This window comes from Gigantopelta aegis, chromosome 6 (genome assembly GCF_016097555.1).
Source record: "Gigantopelta aegis isolate Gae_Host chromosome 6, Gae_host_genome, whole genome shotgun sequence".
In the NCBI taxonomy this organism is placed as follows: domain Eukaryota; kingdom Metazoa; phylum Mollusca; class Gastropoda; order Neomphalida; family Peltospiridae; genus Gigantopelta; species Gigantopelta aegis.
The window spans coordinates 99,369,621-99,392,057 of NC_054704.1; the positions used below are offsets into that span (position 1 = coordinate 99,369,621).

General features: G+C 40.1%; 1 protein-coding gene across 1 annotated transcript in view; it reads right to left on the bottom strand.

Moving 5' to 3' along the window:
• LOC121374067 (sodium- and chloride-dependent taurine transporter-like) overlaps nucleotides 1-14,196 on the bottom strand; it is a 48,162-nt gene extending 33,966 nt beyond the window's left edge. The window contains exon 1 of the mRNA XM_041500963.1: nucleotides 13,814-14,196. Within this exon, the coding sequence (XP_041356897.1) occupies nucleotides 13,814-14,009 (196 nt within the window). The 5' untranslated portion in view covers nucleotides 14,010-14,196. The remainder of the gene's footprint in view (nucleotides 1-13,813) is intronic.
• Nucleotides 14,197-22,437: the final 8,241 nt, after the last annotated feature.

Below are 22,437 nucleotides of genomic sequence, written 5' to 3' on the forward strand. Positions count from 1 at the left end.
TCGCTAGATATTTTTATTAGTAGCATGGGAACTTTTATATGCACTATCCCACAGACAGAATATCATATACAACGGCCTTTAATATACCAGTCGTGGTACACTGGCTGGGACGAGAAATAGCCCAATGGGTCCACCGACAGGGATCGACCCCAGACACTTAAGGTGATCTTAGCGCTAATATCGCTTAGGGTATGCTAATGTCCAGAGGTATGTGCTGTCAGGGTAGGAGTGGAGGTATAGGAAAACGAATTCTTGCTGCTAATCGAAAACGAGGAAGAATGCTCGCGTTCATTCCTGTCCGATCTAATATTATAAACATGTGGTTTTTTGTCAACAGTCATTTATAACACACAAGAGTATGCTGAACATTTTACAGTAAGTTTTATTTAATTACCCATTGAGGTCATCTAGCAAAAACATTTTGGCAGCAGTTTCTTTTTTTTTTATGTCCGGTGGACACATCTCAGTAATGGAAATGTCTGGATTCCATTGCATACATGTTCAAATTTAGATATTTAATCAATATTGATTTTGAAGTACGTTGAGCGAGACCAACATCCGGTTATGACCGACTTTATGTATACAAAAATTACACAGAAACGTCAATCCTGGTAAATACTGATTATTTATTTTAATTGCCATTATTATTTGTGTAGCCATTACGTAATCATTGCGATGCCTTGTTTGTGTTTTGTGTTTTCCGTTATCAAAACCTGCGGTCTAATTATAGAACACAGAAAACTTTATTGCGTCTTTTTTTCTGTTTCCTTTAATCTTTATTCTTTCTCTTTTTTAATAATATTTATTTCTGTTCATATTTAAATTGCAAATATATATTACTGTCGTAATATGTATGTATTATGGAAAAGGCCTAGTAAGTTGTGTAACATATGCTTAATCCATTGCAATAAAATATGTTTCAATCAAACTGATTATCATAAAACCTTTTGTTTGAAAACATGTCCAACTCGGTTTTACTTATTTGATATATTTTGAAACAACTCGCAAGATAAATGACATCTCTAACTGCCACTCGTGTAGTATCACTTATATGTAAATGTAGTATAAAGCTCAACGGCTAGCCAAATACACTTCGTCCGTCTACTGGAAGTGATGCTGTTATACACTTCAGTGGTAACATCCGTCTACTTGAAGAGATGCTGTTATACACTTCAGTAGTATCACCCGTCTACTGGAAGTGATGCTGTTATACACTTCAGTAGTATCACCCGTCTACTGGAAGTGATGCTGTTATACACTTCAGTAGTAACATCCGTCTACTGGAAGTGATGCTGTTATACACTTCAGAAGTAACGTTCGTCTACTGGAATTGATGCTGTTATACACTTCAGTAGTATCATCCGTCTACTTGGAAGTGATGCTGTTATACACTTCAGTAGTATCGTCCGTCTACTGGAAGTGATGCTGTTATACACTTCAGTAGTATCATCCGTCTACTTGGAAGTGATGCTGTTATACACTTCAGTAGTAACGTCCGTCTACTGGAAGTGATGCTGTTATACACTTCAGAAGTATCGTCCGTCTACTGGAAGTGATGCTGTTATACACTTCAGTAGTATCATCCGTCTACTTGGAAGTGATGCTGTTATACACTTCAGTAGTATCGTCCGTCTACTGGAAGTGATGCTGTAATACACTTCAGTGGTAACATCCGTCTACTTGAAGAGATGCTGTTATACACTTCAGTAGTATCACCCGTCTACTGGAAGTGATGCTGTTATACACTTCAGTAGTATCACCCGTCTACTGGAAGTGATGCTGTTATACACTTCAGTAGTATCACCCGTCTACTGGAAGTGATGCTGTTATACACTTCAGAAGTAACGTTCGTCTACTGGAATTGATGCTGTTATACACTTCAGTAGTATCAACCGTCTACTTGAAGTGATGCTGTTATACACTTCAGTAGTAACGTCCGTCTACTGGAATTGATGCTGTTATACACTTCAGTAGTATCGTCCGTCTACTGGAAGTGATGCTGTTATACACTTCAGTAGTAACGTCCGTCTACTGGAATTGATGCTGTTATACACTTCAGTAGTATCGTCCGTCTACTGGAATTGATGCTGTTATACACTTCAGTAGTATCAACCGTCTACTTGAAGTGATGCTGTTATACACTTCAGTAGTATCGTCCGTCTACTGGAAGTGATGCTGTTATACACTTCAGTAGTATCGTCCGTCTACTGGAATTGATGCTGTTATACACTTCAGTAGTATCAACCGTCTACTTGAAGTGATGCTGTTATACACTTCAGTAGTATCGTCCGTCTACTTGGAAGTGATGCTGTTATACACTTCAGTAGTATCGTCCGTCTACTGGAATTGATGCTGTTATACACTTCAGTAGTATCAACCGTCTACTTGAAGTGATGCTGTTATACACTTCAGTAGTATCAACCGTCTACTTGGAAGTGATGCTGTTATACACTTCAGTAGTATCGTCCGTCTACTGGAATTGATGCTGTTATACACTTCAGTAGTATCAACCGTCTACTTGAAGTGATGCTGTTATACACTTCAGTAGTATCGTCCGTCTACTGGAAGTGATGCTGTTATACACTTCAGTAGTATCAACCGTCTACTTGAAGTGATGCTGTTATACACTTCAGTAGTATCAACCGTCTACTTGAAGTGATGCTGTTATACATTTCAGTAATCTCAACCGTTTACTTGACGTGATGCTGTTTATGCCTTGGACTGATTTAACACATAAACTCGCATCCCTACCCCAGACTGGAAAACCTACACATTGATTAACAGACGTCGTAGAGTGCAGTTGCTACGTATATGATGCGGTAATCACGGGTGTAGTTGAATAACAGATAATGCATGTCGTCAAATTAAAAGTTTGTTCCTCACACTTTTCATTTAGATTCGCCACCATACATAGACATAACAATATCGTCTTTCTGAATTTAGGTCTACACTGGAACATATTTGTTTTATACGCAGCCACAGTAGAGCAACTCCAGACATAATTCGTACGGCTGTGTCAGAATAACATAGACAGATACCCAGTCACCATATCTGTTTTATGTTCAATTCCAGATACTTGTTGATGGTTGTTTTGGGGGATTTTCCAAACAACACACCTCAAATATGTCTCCTTGGTATATTGTACGCTTAGAAAAAGTATCAGTAATGAATGTCTAGTAACAGTTATAGACACTTTCGTTGTAATAAAGCTGTGGTTATTCTAAAATATCGTATAAAGGTATTGCAAACATCTGAATAGAACTTGTTAGTGCCTCAAAACAAGCGTAAAGCACAGGCCGGGCCTGCGTTCAGTACTTAACTTTTGTCACGAGCACTCGCTAAGGATACGATTAGCTCCAGTCCAGGGACGTAAGAAAGTGGTGACAAGGATGTAGAGTAAAACAACGTGTCTGGACCCAGTAACATACAATCTTCTCTAGCACACACACACACAGAGTCCTTTTTCATAGTATTAGCGGGATGGAGCAACTGCCGCATTGGCCGTCCCTGCTAGTTAGAGCAAAAAAAGAAAGTAAAAAATAAAGAAATAAAAATAAACATCAGCAGGCTAAGCGAACGATAAGTAATTTCTTGAAGCGCTCATGCCAGCTGAACACAGGTAGTTTTCTGTGACGAACCAACAACGGTTGTCTAGGTAACAGACTGTGGGCTAGCGTCACATTATACTGGACCTCAAGTGTATTATACTGGACCTCAAGTGTATCGGTGTCATCTAGTAATGTCTTCTGAATGCGATTAAACCACAGGAACCAGTTTAAACAGTTCGGAAAATGTATTACTTGAAACACGCTCTAAATTACAATAATCATAAAACGATATGACGTACAAGCTCAGTTTTGTGTTTCAATGCATAAAATCTAACTGGCCTTGAACGTGCCAGTCCAGTACTAAATCTATTATTATTCTTCAGTATGTTAAGGTCTAGTGACCTCTTTATCCAACATAACTGTGCAATCTAATTAAAATTAGCTCCACTATTACATGTGGATCTAACACCAGCCAGTTGGAGCTCATGTCCACCAATCAGAACCTTACTTGCAGAATCCTGCCAGTGATTTAAAAATAATTTGAAAACATTCCGAATTATCCTGAGGGTACACGATATGTTTCGTGTGAATTACGAATGCCTTAAAACATGTTTTATTTTATAAAATAAATAATTTGTAATGTACAACTGAAGACTGATTTAGTTAGGGTTTTTTTTATTATAAATAAATAAATAATTTTTAATGTAAAATTAAAGACTGATAACCCACCCCGTACGTATTGGTATGGTTCGCTGTACTGCGGCCACTAAAATGGACTCGCCCGATATTTTTAGAATTTGTATGCTACCAAATAACGTTATAAAAGGCGAAGTGTGATTGGTCAATATTTAAATTATTATTTACAGACGAAATGTTACCTGGACATTGGGGACTACGCAGTGTTGTTAGCAATCCGATTAAAATTAGTTCTACTGGTCTAAATAAGGCATTCGTAATTCACATGAAACATATCGTATACCCTCAGGATAATTCGGAATGTTTTCAAATTATTTTTAAATCACTGGCAGGATTCTGCAAGTAAGGTTTTGATTGGTGAACATGAGCTCCAACTGGCTGGTGTCAGATCCACGTGTAATAGTGGAGCTAATTTTAATTAGATTGATAGCTGTGGGGTTTACTTTTCACAGAGCACACAAGGCCAAAAGAAACACAGATTTCAGCCTCGTTCCAAAAGATATCCTACTGGCTATTTCGTGGCGACCACCGTGACACATAAACCATAGCGTCCAGTGAAATAAACACTATCGACATATGAGAGTAAGATAAAGGGTATCTAAGAGGCACTAATTCAGCATTTTCTGTTTATTGCAGCTAGGGACGGGATGTAAGGCCAGTCGTAAAGCGCTCGCCTGATGCGCGGTCGGCCTAGGATCAATACCCGCCAGTGGGCCCATTGGTCTATTTCTCGTTCCAGCCATTACACCGTATATCAAAGGCCGTATAATAAATCAATATGCTATAAATGATGTCTTACTAATAATGGGAAAATTTTGCGGGTTTCCTCTCTAAGACTACATTAGAACTACCAAATGTTTGACATCCAATAGCCGATGATTAATATATCAATGTGCTCAGGAGTGTCGATAAAACAAACAAACAATGTTTTTAGTGCATCTAAAGCAGTGGCTAATGCAACACTGTTTTTACATTGCAAACAGAAGGTATGGAGTAATAGCTTATACTGGACCCCTGCCTCAAGTTCTGCCGCTGTAATATATTGTTTACATGCGCTCAAAAGCTGCAGCAAGGTAAACACCATTCAACGTTGGTTACATTGTAAATATAGCCCATGATTTGTTTGTTTGTGGGTTTTTTTTTTAAAAGGCTTTAGTTGTATGCATGTAAGAAAGATGTCATGTCATAGGGTTTTACGTGCATATTCAGAACAAGCTGTTGTAGCGCACGCCTGTCGTTCATGACAGGAAAGGTGGAGGGAGGGGAGAGGGGAGAGGAGGGACCGCCTGCACTGACAGGTGCAAGGGAGCACCAGCAGCCCGATCAAATCGGTAGCAGGTGGGTGGGGGTGGGGGTGGTGCTATGGAATCTGAATGGAGCAGTTAATGCCAAAGAGAAAAGGGTGCGCAATTTTGATTGAGGGAATTTGGCGCAATTTTGAACGGTCGGTCGAAAGGTAAATGGCCGAGTTAATATAGGTTTTGATATTAGTGAATCGAGAGTAGCTCGTTAATTTTAGACCTCGTAAGAAAGAAGTGTGATATTTGACCAGATCACACCTGTGTATGCTATTCAAACGTTTGTTAAATGAGATATTATTTTCCATAACATAGTTTCGTTTAAAAAAAAAAAACTTCCTTAGGAGAATAAGATAACAAAGTGCAAGGTTTCCTTAACATAGTTGTGTGTACAGAGCATGAATACAAGCTTGGGTTGTAGTGACATTCGAGCATCAGTGAAATGGCAAATTAGGACGTGCCTCGAAAAATATATGTTTGTTTTCTTCTTCTTCCATATTTAGGTTGAAAGCACCTAGTTCAGATACATTTGAAGCACAACACACGTGTGTGTGTGTGTGTGTGGTGAACTCCCTTGATCCTCCCTGGGACCGCCAGTGTGATGAACAGTGTATAATTATTAAGTTCCCTGCCACCTAAAAGTTGACATGTAGGTGTGACTAATCCTTGACATTTGACGCATGCCACGCAGCAGGCAATAACTCATGGTTATGTCGCTCATCTAAAGAGTACCGATACGAGAATGTTTTGTTTACTCAACCTGTAGCATATCAAACGGCTGTGCTACCGTCAGCATGGGAAGGTGTGAGGCGGCGTCACCTGTGGCCGAAATAGATTTATTTCCCCACTGTTTAGATAATATAAGTATTGTTTGGACAATAGCCTGGACACACAGATCACCAGCTATGATCTACCTGCTCAAAATGAATATAAATTGATTACTGTGAAATCACGTTTTTACGTGGTAGTTTAATTCTCGTGTAATTCATGGAGTAGTGCAGTCATCGAATCTAAGAAGACAACGAACCTAATATAATACAGATTTATAATACCATCTAGGGCGAGACGTAGCCCAGTGGGAAAACGCTCGCTTGATGCGCGGTCGATCCCCGTCGATGGACCTATTGGGCTATTTCTCACTCTAACCAGTGCACCACGACTGGTATATCAAAGGCCGTGGTATGTTCTATCCTGTCTGTGGGATGGTGCATATAAAATATTCCTTGCTACTAATGGAAAAATAGAGGGTTTCCTCTCTAAGAGTATATATCTGAATTACCTAATGTTTGACATTCAAAAGCCAATTATTAATAAATCAATTAGCTCTAGTGGTGTCATTAAAATACTTAAGGATTGTCTGTTATTTCTTTTACGTTCATCGGGGTATGAACAACAAAACTCATTCGCAAACTGTGTGAATCGGCGAAGAAAAACTATATTTAACTGATTTTGTATATGTGGATACATTTTTTTTTTTTTTTGGACAAAATTTCTACTAATATCACTGGTGCATTATCAGTGGCGTGCAGTGTATTTCACGTCACAAGATACCATACTGATATGTCATCATAGCTGGGTTACCCAGGCATCATGCCATGATGTTTACATACATTCCCCAACTCTCCACACAAATCTGCTGAGGCTACAAATTGAGTCCTTGACTGATAAATATTTCTTATCGGTTGTATTATCGGGTACAAAACGTTACCGTGGCCATATTAAAAGTCCAAGTGTTTTGTTCTCAATACATGGCAATTAATTTTGTCCGAAACTCTCTAGCGGGTAAACAGGTTATCCCTAAACGCGTGACGTCACAGGTTGTTGCGTCCATACTGGTAAATGATTTTAGCACTTGTACTTGTAATGCATTTTTAATATAATGCTAACCTCTGACTAGCAACTGCGCTTAGAAGAATAAAAGGAATTTTTATTTTAACGACACCTCTGCCGCCACACAGGCTATTTCTGTTGAAAATGCAGCAAGGAATGTTTTAATATATTCTTCTTGTAATTAAAAACCCAAAACATTGTCCCCAGATCGTTTACAAATGATAAACAATTTCCTTTTTAAATTTGATTGATTGATTGATTAAATAAATGTAACATGTTTTTACATTAGAACAATAATCCTCAATTACCTCAACATCAGAACATTGGAACACAATGAATATAGGACGACCTTTGGTATTTTAGTTGTGTGGCACTGGTTGGAATTAGAAAAATCCCACTGGGTTCACCAAGTAGTATGGATTCTATAACGCATCGAACCTCAGGCACACACTAAGCTAATTCCAGCCCTCTGCATAAGATCTTGATGGTTATTTTTTTTAATTAACGATTAACGTGCTCTAGTGATGTCGTTAAACAAAACAAACATTTCTCTCTTGTATTCAAACAGTTAAGAAGGTGGAGCATTGTTTACCTGGTAAACAACCTTTAATATACTAGAACATAACTGGTGAAAGAACTTTCATTCTACCCTCTTTATTGGACGAGAAGATGTCAAGTTGTAGGCAAGTAGAGTTAACGAACTTCAATTATCAAGTCCTACCAAACACTTAGTTCAGCATAAACATCATTTACTGTCACCCCCAAGGACAGTTTACATGCTAATAATTAATCGCGTCTAGACACACTAAAACCATTAACAGTACCAATAAGGGCGTGGTCAAACAGTTGGAGGACGTTTAGACAGCTGAATGGCGTTCCAGAAACAACACGCTTACAATTTAATTAAATATCAGCACGAAGATAAACTTTCAGAACGAAGTTATTTGTGCATTAATACAAATACAACAGCAGCAGCAACAACAACAACAACACAGGCTCGTAGGAACGATATCTGAAGTGTGGTGGTGGTGAAGGGGCGGCGGCGGAGGCGGAGGCATAATCTCTAGAGGAGGCACAAGCTAGATTTTAATCTTTATTTATATGAAGTAGGAAAAAGCCCAAACCCACATGTGTGTGTGTGTGTGTGTGTGGGGGGGGGGGGGGGGGCACTGCCTCCTGCCCTCGGTTTCTACGGATTTGCAACAACAACAACAACAACAACAACAAAGAAATAGAGACGTTTTTACACTTATGATTGTCACTTGAGTAGGGTATTGCATTTAGGAAATTATTTGAGAACTCTATCTTCGTCAGGCAATAAAAGGTATCAGAACTTAAGAGGCGCGGATTCGGGGGTGATCACAAATTACTAGCTCATCCCTAGTTGGTAAAATCGTGGATATTTTGCAAAAAAAGTGTTGTGTGTTGTTAACGACAACTCTAGAGCACATTGATGTATTAATCATCGACTATTGGATGTGAAACATTTAGTAATTCTGACATAGTCTTAGAGAGGAAACCGGCTATTGGATGTCAAACATTTAATAATTCTGACATATAGTCTCAGAGAGGAAACCGGCTATTGGATGTCAAACATTTAGTAATTCTGACATATAGTCTCAGAGAGGAAACCGGCTATTGGATGTCAAACATTTAGTAATTCTGACATAGTCTCAGAGAGGAAACCGGCTATTGGATGTCAAACATTTAGTAATTCTGACATATAGTCTCAGAGAGGAAACCGGCTATTGGATGTCAAACATTTAGTAATTCTGACATATAGTCTCAGAGAGGAAACCGGCTATTGGATGTCAAACATTTAGTAATTCTGACATAGTCTGAGAGAGGAAACCGGCTATTGGATGTCAAACATTTAGTAATTCTGACATAGTCTGAGAGAGGAAACCGGCTATTGGATGTCAAACATTTAGTAATTCTGACATATAGTCTCAGAGAGGAAACCGGCTATTGGATGTCAAACATTTAGTAATTCTGACATATAGTCTCAGAGAGGAAACCGGCTATTGGATGTCAAACATTTAGTAATTCTGACATATAGTCTCAGAGAGGAAACCAGCTATTGGATGTCAAACATTTAGTAATTCTGACATATAGTCTCAGAGAGGAAACCGGCTATTGGATGTCAAACATTTAGTAATTCTGACATAGTCTCAGAGAGGAAACCGGCTATTGGATGTCAAACATTTAGTAATTCTGACATATAGTCTCAGAGAGGAAACCGGCTATTGGATGTCAAACATTTAGTAATTCTGACATATAGTCTCAGAGAGGAAACCGGCTATTGGATGTCAAACATTTAGCAATTCTGACATAGTCTCAGAGAGGAAACCGGCTATTGGATGTCAAACATTTAGTAATTCTGACATATAGTCTCAGAGAGGAAACCGGCTATTGGATGTCAAACATTTAGTAATTCTGACATATAGTCTTAGAGAGGAAACCGGCTATTGGATGTCAAACATTTAGTAATTCTGACATAGTCTTAGAGAGGAAACCGGCTACATTTTCCCACCAGTAGCCATGGATTCTTTATATGCACCATCCTAAATATAGAATAGCACATACCACGGCCTTTAATATACCAGTCGTAATGCACTGGCTGGTACGAGAAATAGCCCAATAGGCCCACCGACGGGGACCAATCCTTGACCGACCGCGCATCAGCCGAGCGCTTTACCACTGGGCTATGTTCAGCCCTTACATTTTACAAGATTCGTGTAATAATATCTATATTGTTAAGGTTTTTTTTTTTCATTATTAATTAAAGCGCAAGATAAAACTAGCACTTACCATATAACAGTTTTAGATTCGCTCGCAACCCATAAACATGATAAACTTCTGTGTCAATTGAGAAGTGACTAAATAACTGGGTTCATTGTAAAGCGATTTGGCCAACAAAGGAACAGTTACGGAACCGCTAGTGTGTAATAAATTTCGTATTGGGTTTTGTTCTATAAACATGCATGTCAGTTCTACAGTCCGGGGAGCCCCGGTTTTATTACCAAGGAATTCAGTTACAGAAGACATTTTACTATCCATCCGATTCAAGTCCTGCCGTGGCGTAACTAAATCGTGAAACATCGTGTCATTGCAGAGTCGATACTAGCGACGAGGAAAAGAAAGGAATGTGGGCTTAACGACACCTCATCACATTTAAAACTGGTCAATACATGGTCGAGAGTATGAAGGACGAAATGTAGTGCCGCTACATAGGTTAATCCTATCAAATAGCAGCTAGGTATATTTTATATGTGGTTTGCCCACAGGCAAGAAGGCACATACCAGGGACTTTTAAATATTAATTGTCTGATACTTGTTAGGACACCCCCCCCCCCACAACCCCCAATAAAACCCTAAAAAACCCAACAACAACAACAAACTCAACAACAAACCAGCAACCCTAAAAACCCCCACATACAGAACCCACAACTCCCCCCAAACCCAACGCCTCTCCACCCCACCCCCCCAACAACCCCCACCCCGCAATAAAACAAAGCAATCTCAAAACAAAAATCAACAAAATAACAATAGTAAAAAGAAAAAGAAAAGAAAATACTCCCTCACCCAAACCTCAAAATTAAAAAATAAAATAAAATATATATACAACAAAAACAAAATAATAACCGCAAAACAAATCAAAGCAGAAGAAAAGCACCAATAATAGACACTATTTCTCTTCTCTCCCCCCCCCCCCCATAATAAAAATAATTAAAAAACTCCGTGGTATGTGCTGTCTTGTCTGTGGGAACGTGTATGTAAAAGACTCCTTGCTAATAGTTGAAAAAAAAAATGCCAGCTTCAGGATATCAACTATCACAACGAAGTTGGCAAATTCAATGGTTGCTTTGTAATTTTCCTAAATTCTGACTTACGATGGGTGCGCTCAAATTAACAACTAATCGGTCGTAAGAGTTGGAGCACGACAAGAATCGAGTTGTAAGACTAGAGTTATCCACCCATTTGGTTGTCCAAAATACGGAAACTAATGCGAGAAAATATAGTTTTCTTGTTATGTGATTAATGGCTGGGGAGCTGCTTTGTATACTGGATTGTTACACTGGGTTTGACAGGTAAAAGGATGCAGTTAGTGAATATTTGCACTTGGTTTACACTGGATACTGCATAATGTCCCCCAGAGCACCTTGAAGTCATGCAAAATTTGTGTAAAATGCACAGAAATGGGTGTAATTCGGTCCCTTAGCCCACGTGTGTTTGTTTACATTGATATAACGCGGAAAAGAGCTGGACAACAGAGGTCGTCCTTTTGAGTGTTCATTGGGCCCAGGCAGGTAATGTTTCCTGTGAAATGCTAATGGCCTGGTGAAATTAATAAAAGTGCTACAACCACCGGGGCTACATGAGAATACATAGTGAAATTAATTGTGGTCTGAGGCCATATGCAGACAGATCAAATGTGACGTGCCACACGTGTTGATACGCTGCTTAAATATCGGTTTCATTACAAAATGGTAACATTATCGGCAATGGGTGTTGATGTGGTTCAACAGAACCTTCACACTTATAACAAAAGTACCTGAGTGCAATACCCTAGCACTGTTTCATACACGCTACACCACAAGCGTTCTAGTTTTCCGTTTCATGCTATTTATTTTGTTTGACAATAGAACCGGTCATCTGTTAAGTCACTGAAGAACATAGGCTATTAATAGATATATAGTGTGGTTTGAAAAGGTACATAAATAACCAACCAGTTCAACAGCAATCACGACAGCCAGGAGGACTTTAGACATCTACTGATAACTCAGTGAAGACATTGTCGTGGTTGTTTCTTGGGTTACACAGTTTTAAATGGCAGACCACTGGGGCAAACGCTGTTTGTTTAAGCAGAGAAGGGCCGTGTCGTGCCTAAAATAAATTGGGGGTGGGGTGAGAGCAGTAAAAACAATAAACCAAGGCACAGCAATACTAGGCCATCATGCCACCCTTATGGTTACATGTCTTCTGCACAGACGTCATGCCGCATTGTGGTTACATATATTCTACACAGACATCGGACCGCCCTTGTGGTTACTTATATCCTGCACAGACATCGGGCCGCCCTTGTGATTACTTATATCCTGCACAGACATCGGGCCGCCCTTGTGGTTACTTATATCCTGCACAGACATCGGGCCGACGTTGTGTTTACTTATATCCTGCACAGACATCGTGCCGCCCTTGTGGCTACTTATATCTTGCACAGACATCGGGCCGCCCTTGTGGTTACTTATATCCTGCACAGACACCGGGCCGACTTTGTGTTTACTTATATCCTGCACAGACATCGGGCCGCCCTTGTGGCTACTTATATCTTGCACAGACATCGGGCCGCCCTTGTGGTTACTTATATCTTGCACAGACATCGGGCCGCCCTTGTGGTTACTTATATCTTGCACAGACATCGGGCCGCCCTTGTGGTTACTTATATCTTGCACAGACATCGGGCCGCCCTTGTGGTTACTTATATCCTGCACAGACACCGGGCCGACTTTGTGTTTACTTATATCCTGCACAGACATCGGGCCGCCCTTGTGGCTACTTATATCTTGCACAGACATCGGGCCGCCCTTGTGGTTACTTATATCTTGCACAGACATCGGGCCGCCCTTGTGGTTACTTATATCTTGCACAGACACCGGGCCGACCTTGTGGTTACTTGTATCTTGCACAAACATCGTGCCGCCCTTGTGGTTACTTATATCCTGCACAGACATCGGGTTGCCCTTGTGGTTACTTATATCCTGCACAGACATCGGGCCGCCCTTGTGGTTACTTATATCTTGCACAGACACCGGGCCAACCTTGTGGCTACCTATATTCTACACAGACATTGTGCCGATCATGTGGTTACATATATCCTGTATATGCTGAATATTTGGTGTTATACCTACTATTACATATAATCTGCGTATTCATCTGTGCACATGTTTGATTCGTTAGTTTCTCTGTCTCTTATTGCAAGCGCATTTTACTATGTAAAAAGCTGTTAAACTTTATAATGTAAACAAGAAGTAGTGTGTAAATTGACGCGGCCAAAAAAATATAATTGCCAAAAATATATTACATGACGGTAAAACAGCATGCATGTTGTTACCTTTGCAAAATAGCAAAAATAGTATGCATCTTTAAAAAACCAAATCATGATACTAAGTATGCAGAATACATTTTTATTTTTACAACGCAAGATTAGAAGACTTTCTTAAGTATGCATTTTATAAATAGATTTATTGAAACAACTATTAAGGAATGATATTTAGTCAGAATAACAATGACAGAATACGACAACAATAAATAATGTCAGGAATAAGGACAGAAAGAGCCGAGAGCAGGACACGACGTTTGATATATCGCCGTCAAGACGTCAAGAGAGAAGGTTTGAGAAACGTGAATAAACAAACATTAATTATTTTGCACACTCACCGCCGCCATTCTTGTAACACAGGTAGGGGAATCTCCACACGTTGCCGAGCCCCACCGAGAAGCCGATGCACGCCAACAGAAAGTCGATGGCATTACCCCACTGTTCTCGCTCGTGAACAACGCCCTTTTTCTTGGCCACTGTGGCTTTCAAGTCCCTCAGTTCCATGGGAGGGGTGCCCGATTCAACCTCCTTCATGATCCACCTATCCTTGAAGATAATTTATTTTTTAATTTTAATTTGTATGATTTTTTTTTCTGTCATTCCAAATTGGCCGTGAGAGTCTGAACCTCTAGTTTTGGAGGAATGATAAAGTTTTCTCAAGTCTCGTCTGGCAGGTTCACTGCACTGAATGTCGTGCGGGGTACGACAGGTGGCGCTGTCACCATTCGCTGACGTCATTCAAAGAGCCACGCTTGACTAAAATCCTGCCAGGTGATTTAAAGCGCGTTTGTAAAAGCAAAATCCGCTATTCTGTCTGACCTGTGCACATAAATAAGCCCCCACAAACAATCCTTAGATAATATTGCAAACCTGACACCCTCCACGTGTTACTGTTTGGACTCGTCGGTACACTTAATAGTTTTTTTTTTTTGTTAGTGTCTTATTGTTAAGCCTCCCACTTAATGTGGGATAGGAGTAAAACGCCAGAATGTAGCCACGCATTATTTGTATCTCAGATCGCCTTAGCCGAGCCGATCAAACAAATGTTAAATTTTGTATTATAAATGAGCAGAGGTCTGTTTTGTAAGGTAAATTTACGACAATGTCGAACTGCGCAGGTACACCAGTGAAGAGTGTCCATTACCTTTCCATAACCAGCAGGTTCATGGGCGGATCCAGGAAATATTTTTAGGGGGGGGGGGACCAAAAAAGAAGGGCACATTGACTCGTCAAAAGGGCACCTTACTACAAGTTTTGATATTTACAATTAATATGAATTCCTACAGTTCTACGTCATAATATACTAGCAATAATGAAGTAAATTGGCGTCACTCGCGTTAGAACCTCAATGGGGCCCCATTGAGACTCAATAACACAGACACATATCTGCAAGCTTGCGCATGTACACGAAAATCTTGATTTCATTTATCTACAATATAATTATTGTTTACTTAAAAAAAAAAAAATTCTACAAACAAAAAGGGCACTTGGACATTTTGAGGGCACTTGAACAATTTTTTGGGGGGACGCGTCCCCCTGGTCCCCCCCCCCTGGATCCGCCCATGAGGTTATGGTTGCACTATACCAATTAATTTCCGGCTGGGTCGAAGTTCGAGGTGCACCGAACTTTTGATAGAGAAGTTAACACCACAAGTCCTGTGATTGGTTATAAATGTGAGTGTGTTGGTTGTAAAAAAATTTAGTTTCATCTGGGCTAAAAACGTATGCAATTTTATTTGATGTAGTACCACCGTGTCAAGTAGCCTTGTGCTTGGAACATGTATGGGGTACCTGTAAAATAAAGTACTCAAATTTTGTGCGAAACTAGGGGTGTTGCAGAAACATCTGGTTATATCGAAAATGAGCCATGAAAGGTACCATTTTCTGCAGTTAATACTTTGAGGTAGGGGTTGTAGTACTGATATTTATGGGTCACAGTTTGGTTGATATATTGCATATAGTGTTTTTAAACACAAACGTTAACATGGTCGCCTATGGGATTTGAATTGGTATAGTCCAACCTTATTAATCTAACGCGAAATAGGGCGGATCCAGGACTTTGTTTTAGTTGTTTTAGAAGGTGGTACAACTCAAAGATGACACTTACTGGACTGTTAGTTTTCAGTAATTTTGATCATAACTTCGATATATGTATGTTAGAATAATTAGGGCTCTTGTAGCGCTCAGCAGAGATTACATCATCCCCCAAGCCTCTATCAGGATCCGCTAATAAAATACATTATGAGAATAGTAAAATTGATGATACTGTCGCTGTCAGATAACACACAGACGTGGCAGTGCATGTTTTGTAGTGTGCAATAAAGCTAAGGCGTCGTAGTTGCTTGGCGGCTAGTGGTAAAGCAGTCGCCCGATGCGCGGTCAGTCCAGGATCGATCCTCGTCGTTCGGCCCATTGGGTTATTTCTTGTTCCAGCCAGTGCACCACAACTCGAATATCAAAGGCCGTGGTATGTGCTACCCTGTCTGTGGGATGGTACATATAAAAGATCCCTTGCTACTAATGGAACACTGTAGCGGGTATCCTCTCTAAGACTATGTCAGAATAATCCAAATGTTTCATGTCCAATAGCCGATGTTTAATAAACCAATGTGCTCTAGAGGTGTCAATATTTAACTTTTAAACTGTTGACCAGAATTATAAAAACTTTATTAAAAATGGTGTCATATTTATACAAGATCTAATGGATGAACAGGGTCGATTTTTAAACTATGAAAGTTTTAGGATTAAGTTTCAAATACGATCAAACTTTTTAGAATTTTCATCTTTATTAGCAGTTAAAACCTTTACACATGAGATAAAGTCAATTATAAAAAATCAGCAGGTAATAACTATCAATCCTATATTTCCTTTTAAATTGGGGTTGTCCATTAATTCTGAAAAAGGGTGCAAAGAAATGTACAACATTTTAAACAAATCAACAATAGTGCCATCTTCCCAAAGGAAATATTCAAATTTAGATTACATATTATCTTCGCAAGAGTGGAAAACAATCTATAAGTTACCATTTCTATGAATAAAAGACACAACTTTACTATGGTTTCAATATAGAATCTTACATCGAATAATAACAACAAACACTTTTCTTTATAAAATAAAATATATAGAATCAAATATCTATGAGTTTTGCCATACACTGCCAGAAACATAGGAACATTTATTCTATGACTGTTCCAAAGTTTTAGTTTATAGAAAGAAATTGAAAAGTGGTACCAGAACCAAGGTGAACATACACAATTTAATAAACAGACAGGCATATCAAAGGCCGTAGTATGTCTATGGGAACGGACATATTCAAAAGAGTGCATCTAACTGAGAGAATCAAGTTTTACCCCTGACAGAGATCCAACAACAACTGTTGAGGCAACTGAATTGTTTGTACAGCGTGCTTAAACATTAATTTAATATAAGCAAGAAAATAATGCATCGTCGTATCATCATATCACAACAATCATCATCACTACGACCACCATCATATCCACCACCGTCAGCACATCCATCATCTTCATCATCACCAACATCGTCATAGCAATCATCCTCGTCATCGTCACCACCACCAACGTCATCACTACCGTCATCGCAACCATGATCACCATTACTATTATCATCATCATCATCATCATCATCACCGCTCTCATCATTATCACAACCACCACATTATCACAACCACCACCACCGCCATCACCACCACCACCATCATCATCGTCATCACCACCACCACCACCACCATCACGATTCCTTGCAGGAAGCAATAGCCTATGGAGGCAGATACAGAAATCTACGATGGTGACAGACAGTGGATTGGTTTGAGGGTGGGAGGTGGAACACGTACTAATTGGACTTCTGAAATATAAGCGAGAGACCATGATCAACAACACTTTAAACTAAATGCAGTCATAAGTAAAGAGGCCGGTTGTGTGTTCACAGAAAAAAAGCGCGAAAAAGTGCAATTTTAATTCATAAGTGCCCTTTTTGTGTATATGAGAAAAACCCTATATTACTGTGCTCCAAGCGATTTTTAAAAAATGGAGGTCGGGGGGTGGGGGGGGGGGTGGTGGTGGGGGGAGGGGGTGGTGGTGGTGGGGGGGGGAGATGGTGGGGAGCGTAACCGACATAAGTGCCTGCACACACGCTGGCACTGCCCGTTAGTTATTTTAGACTAGCTTTGACCTTGCAGACGTAAAAATTAGTTCCTGTCATGTACCTAATGGCCGCCAAGATGTTGCTAAACAACCATTCCTTGTTACGTGTAGCCTTTAGGTTATTTTCGTTAACTTATAGACAACATTAAGTTACCCGTGAACACCCATTCATTTGCATTTCAGAAGTTTTGATAAGTAATGTTACAACTATGATGTCCACTAAGTCTTCGTCGTGTTGACGTCTGCAAATATTGACTGTTCCGCTAACTTTATTACTACTCCGTTCAAGTCATCCAGCCATGTTGACGTCTGTTATACTGACTGTCCACCTCACTGTATTACTACTTTCGATTCAGCCGGCAGAAAATGTCTTGCGTAACAGTTGTTGACCAAGGCCATGATCGTACCTTTCCAGAGCTATCAAGCAGAGATGAAGACCTTTTGTTGCGTCACACCAAAGCTTTGTAGATATTATGTATACGTTAACTGTGAATTCAATGGTCCGCGCAGAGTGTGGCGAATAGACTATTCCCACTGCTGAATCAACAGAGAGAAAATCCAAGTCCATTAAAGGAAGGGAAAAAGGTTGTGTCAACAATTATTGAATTTAAGGCGCAATCAAAATCTTTGAATGCGTTCATTCATTTATTTTAGTGCTTACATCCAATTACGCTCAAACACGCTGTTCTAGGCACAAACCTCAGCTATCAGGACAGTCACTTGGTGATTAGAGGAAGAGAAGTCAGTATGGTGGTCATACACCTACCCAGTGCTCTAAATGGGAGACGGTACCGTGAGACGAACCCAGTACCTACCAGACTTAAGTTTCATAGCTTAACCAAAAACACCGGCCCCGTCAGCGCAGTTGGTAAGCCATCGGCCTGAATGCTGGCAGGTATTGGGTTCGCGTTCCTGTACTGTTCTAAGAACTCAATCAAAAGGCCTTTACATCATCGTCTCTCACTAACCATTCACAACTGACCATCAATCCACTGTCCTGGACAGACAGTCTAAATGGCAGACAGACAGACAGACAGATTTTTTTATTTAAGTTTCACCATGTGTAGACAGGTTTAAAACATTAAAATATAGGAATAAAAGTACACAAGCCACTCCATATGGAATTACGAGAGACTAACTTTAAAATAATACCTTAAATAAAATCTGTATATACTATATTAATATAATTATATATATATATACACACACACACCAAATAATTATTACATAATATAAAAAATTAAGAGAATAAAAAGGGGCTTGACGTCGAGTTAAAGTAGAACATCATTTCATAACCATATTAAAATATAAATAATACAAATTTAAGAATACAACAGTGCCCGACGTCGGACCAAAATTAAAAACAGTTGAAATGTTTTCCAAGGAGAGAATGCTTCAAACGTAATTGGATAAACGGATGAATGAAATGAAACAAAATAGTCTAGTTACAAAACAATAGCGCATATCCATATTGCACTGAATTTTCTAAATTCGTCGTTTTAAATTAAACAAATTAATTAAGGAATGATGGAGATCTTCTGCTGACAAAAGCTGTTGTACAGAGAGAGAGAGAGAGAGAGAGAGAGAGAGAGAGAGAGAGAGAGAGAGAGAGAGAGAGAGAGAGAGAGAGAGAGAGAGAGAGAGAGAGAGAATGAGAGAGCGAGAGGAGAAAAAATGAGAGAAAATGAGAGAGAGAGAGAGAGAGAGAGAGAGAGAGAGAGAGAGAGAGAGGAGAAAGAAAATGAGAGAGAAAATGAGACAGAGGAGCAAGAAAATGAGAGAGAGAGAGAGAGAGAGAGAGAGAGAAAATGAGAGAGAGAGGAGAGAGAGAAAACGAGAGAGAGAGAGAGAGAGAGAGAGAGAGAGAGAGAGAGAGAAAATGAGAGAGAGAGAGAGAGAACTGTTTTAAACTACTAGTATTATCGTGGAAGCCATTATTAGGACTCTTCCCTAAATATGTTTTCATCCAAGGCTACCAAAAATGTTCTAGTATAATTTAGATAACCCGACCCGACACAGGTATGTCTACAGGGTTCGTGTGAATCAGTCTTGTCCATCGAGGAGCCGGGACCTAGGTAAACTGTGAACACAAAGGCAGGCGTCTGTGTGAATCCCTTTATGAACCCTCAGCTGCCCGGCCATTTCTGAAAGTAATATTAATCCAACGTCGTCGAGGCTGGCTGCCCTGCTGGATTTTCGATCATCAAAGCTTTCCGTTCTGACTCACTGCGTCCATTGACGTGCAGTGACACATACACTTAGGTGGACCGTGCAGGTAAACCCGGCCGCGGTGACGCGTTTAGAGCTTTCTATACTTGTCGAAACATATCATTTACATATTTCAATGATTACAAATATGCACATATTCTCAGTAACACATTAAACACGCTTCTTGCTTTAGGAAGATGTCTCGTACAATAACGAACATATGCACACATACAAGCATACATATACACACTTACACAAACATACATGTATATACGCACGCACACACACAAACCCATACATATACACAGATAAGCACACACACACACACACACACACACACACACACACACACACACACGCGAGCATATCCGTCTCGGGACCTGTCTCTGGATAGCCAGGGGCTTGTCCCGGGACAGAAAAAAATTAAGCGGACAATTTTGAAATTTATATCCAAAAATTAAATAGTGGACCTTTAAAATTTTGATGCGCATCTCTAATATAATTAATACAGAAAATTCTACTCATTAAATTTGGTCGCTAGATTAGATCGGGTGGTCAAAAAGAAATTAGATAAGATGGGGGGGGGGGGGGCGGGGGCAGTAGAGTTGAAAATGGGCAGAATTTTGAAAATAGCAATTAGTTAATAAAGCTAAAAATAAAAAGAATTGACTGCTCGGTCGAATATTTATATAATTTGGAGCATTTTAGAAGGACAGTCCAAAAATAAATAAGAGAAAGAAGAGAGGATCGGACTATTTAATAATATTATAAAAAGAAAGTAATTTCGACATAAACTTTTGAACGAAGGTCTAAAAGTTTAAAGTCCGATCTATATGTCCACGTGAGTGGCCTCGTTAAGACCGTTAGGATGCACAACTTGTAAGGACGAGATGGGTTGCATCCCGTCAAGAAAACCCCTCGATTGACAGTCAATAGACGTTGAAGGTGTAGTGCTGTGCTGAAATACAGATCTTGAGAAGCCGGATCCGTCTGAACGAGAGAGAGAATCAGACTAGGGTATAGTCCAGTCGTCATAGGTTGGTATATACGAGATCGTATCACAATAAAACAAAGTAGAGTCTAGAAAAGAGTAGTAGGAGCCGACCCCTCTTCCTATTTCTTCTTAGAGTGGGGCGGTCAATCTTCCAGTGCTACTAGGACAGGCTCGGACATGTAGAGACTAAACGCGAACAACCATGGCGTTCTGCAGAATGGCCGTCATACGAGTCACGAAAAAAGAGAGTCAACATAGTCAGACGGAGAAATGACGTGGAGGCAAGGAATCTCGCTAAAAAAGAATCCAACCTGGTGGTGCAGACTGTCGAAACGAGAAGCGTTCCAGCTTTCAATCAGTTCCAATGGCCGCATACATCCCAGTAGAAAACTTCACTTCGCTGATAAAAGCAACAAAAGTGAAGGATCCCCAAGTCAAGCCGCGAAAGCACGTACAGTGTGCACAAACACGTCTTACCGCGACGAGCTCCACACACACACACACACACACACACACACACACACACACACACACATCCATAAACAGGCACATAAGCACGCACAATCACATACACACACATCCATAAAAACGCACAATCACACACACACACGCACGTACGTACTTACACAAACATACATGCATACACACACACACGCACAAACCTGTACATATACACAGATACACACACACACACACATCCATAAACACACACAATCACGCACACATACACACACACACACATCCAATAACACGCACAATCACACACATACACACACGCACATACACATACGCACACACACATCCATAAACACGCACAATCACACACACATAAACACGCACAATCACACACATACACACATACTCACACATCAATAAACACACACAATCACACACACATACACACATAAACACGCACAATCACACACATACACACACATATACATACGCACACACATCCATAAACACGCACAATCACACGCACATACACACATAAACACGCACAGCTGTAGGTATATTGGCCTTGTTATAGCTCCGAGAACAGCTGTGCGTATATTGGCCTTGTTATAGCTCCGAGAACAGCTGCGCGTATATTGGCCTTGTTATAGCTCCGAGAACAGCTGCACGTATATTGGCCTTGTTATAGCTCCGAGAACAGCTGTACGTATATTGGCCTTGTTATAGCTCCGAGAACAGCTGCACGTGTATTGGCCTTGTTATAGCTCCGAGAACAGCTGCACGTATATTGGCCTTGTTATAGCTCCGAGAACAGCTGTACGTGCGGTATGTGTGTGTGTGTGTGTGGGGGGGGGGGGGGGGGGGGGGGGGGGGGGGGGGGGGGGGGGGGTAACATCCGAATAATTATTTTATCATTGAAAAATCTTCGGGCTTTCTTTATAAATGCAAATAATTTAAGTTTATATTATGAGTGATAGGCGAGAGGGGAAAAGTCCTATCCACCGACATTCTCTCATAATCAGTTTTAAAAGCAGGTGGGTTCATAACACTCCAGTATATGGTTTTGACAAATACAAGAAATATATTGGAACAGACTTGTTTTGTATAGGCACTAGTTATTACTCACAATTATGGGCGTCATTTT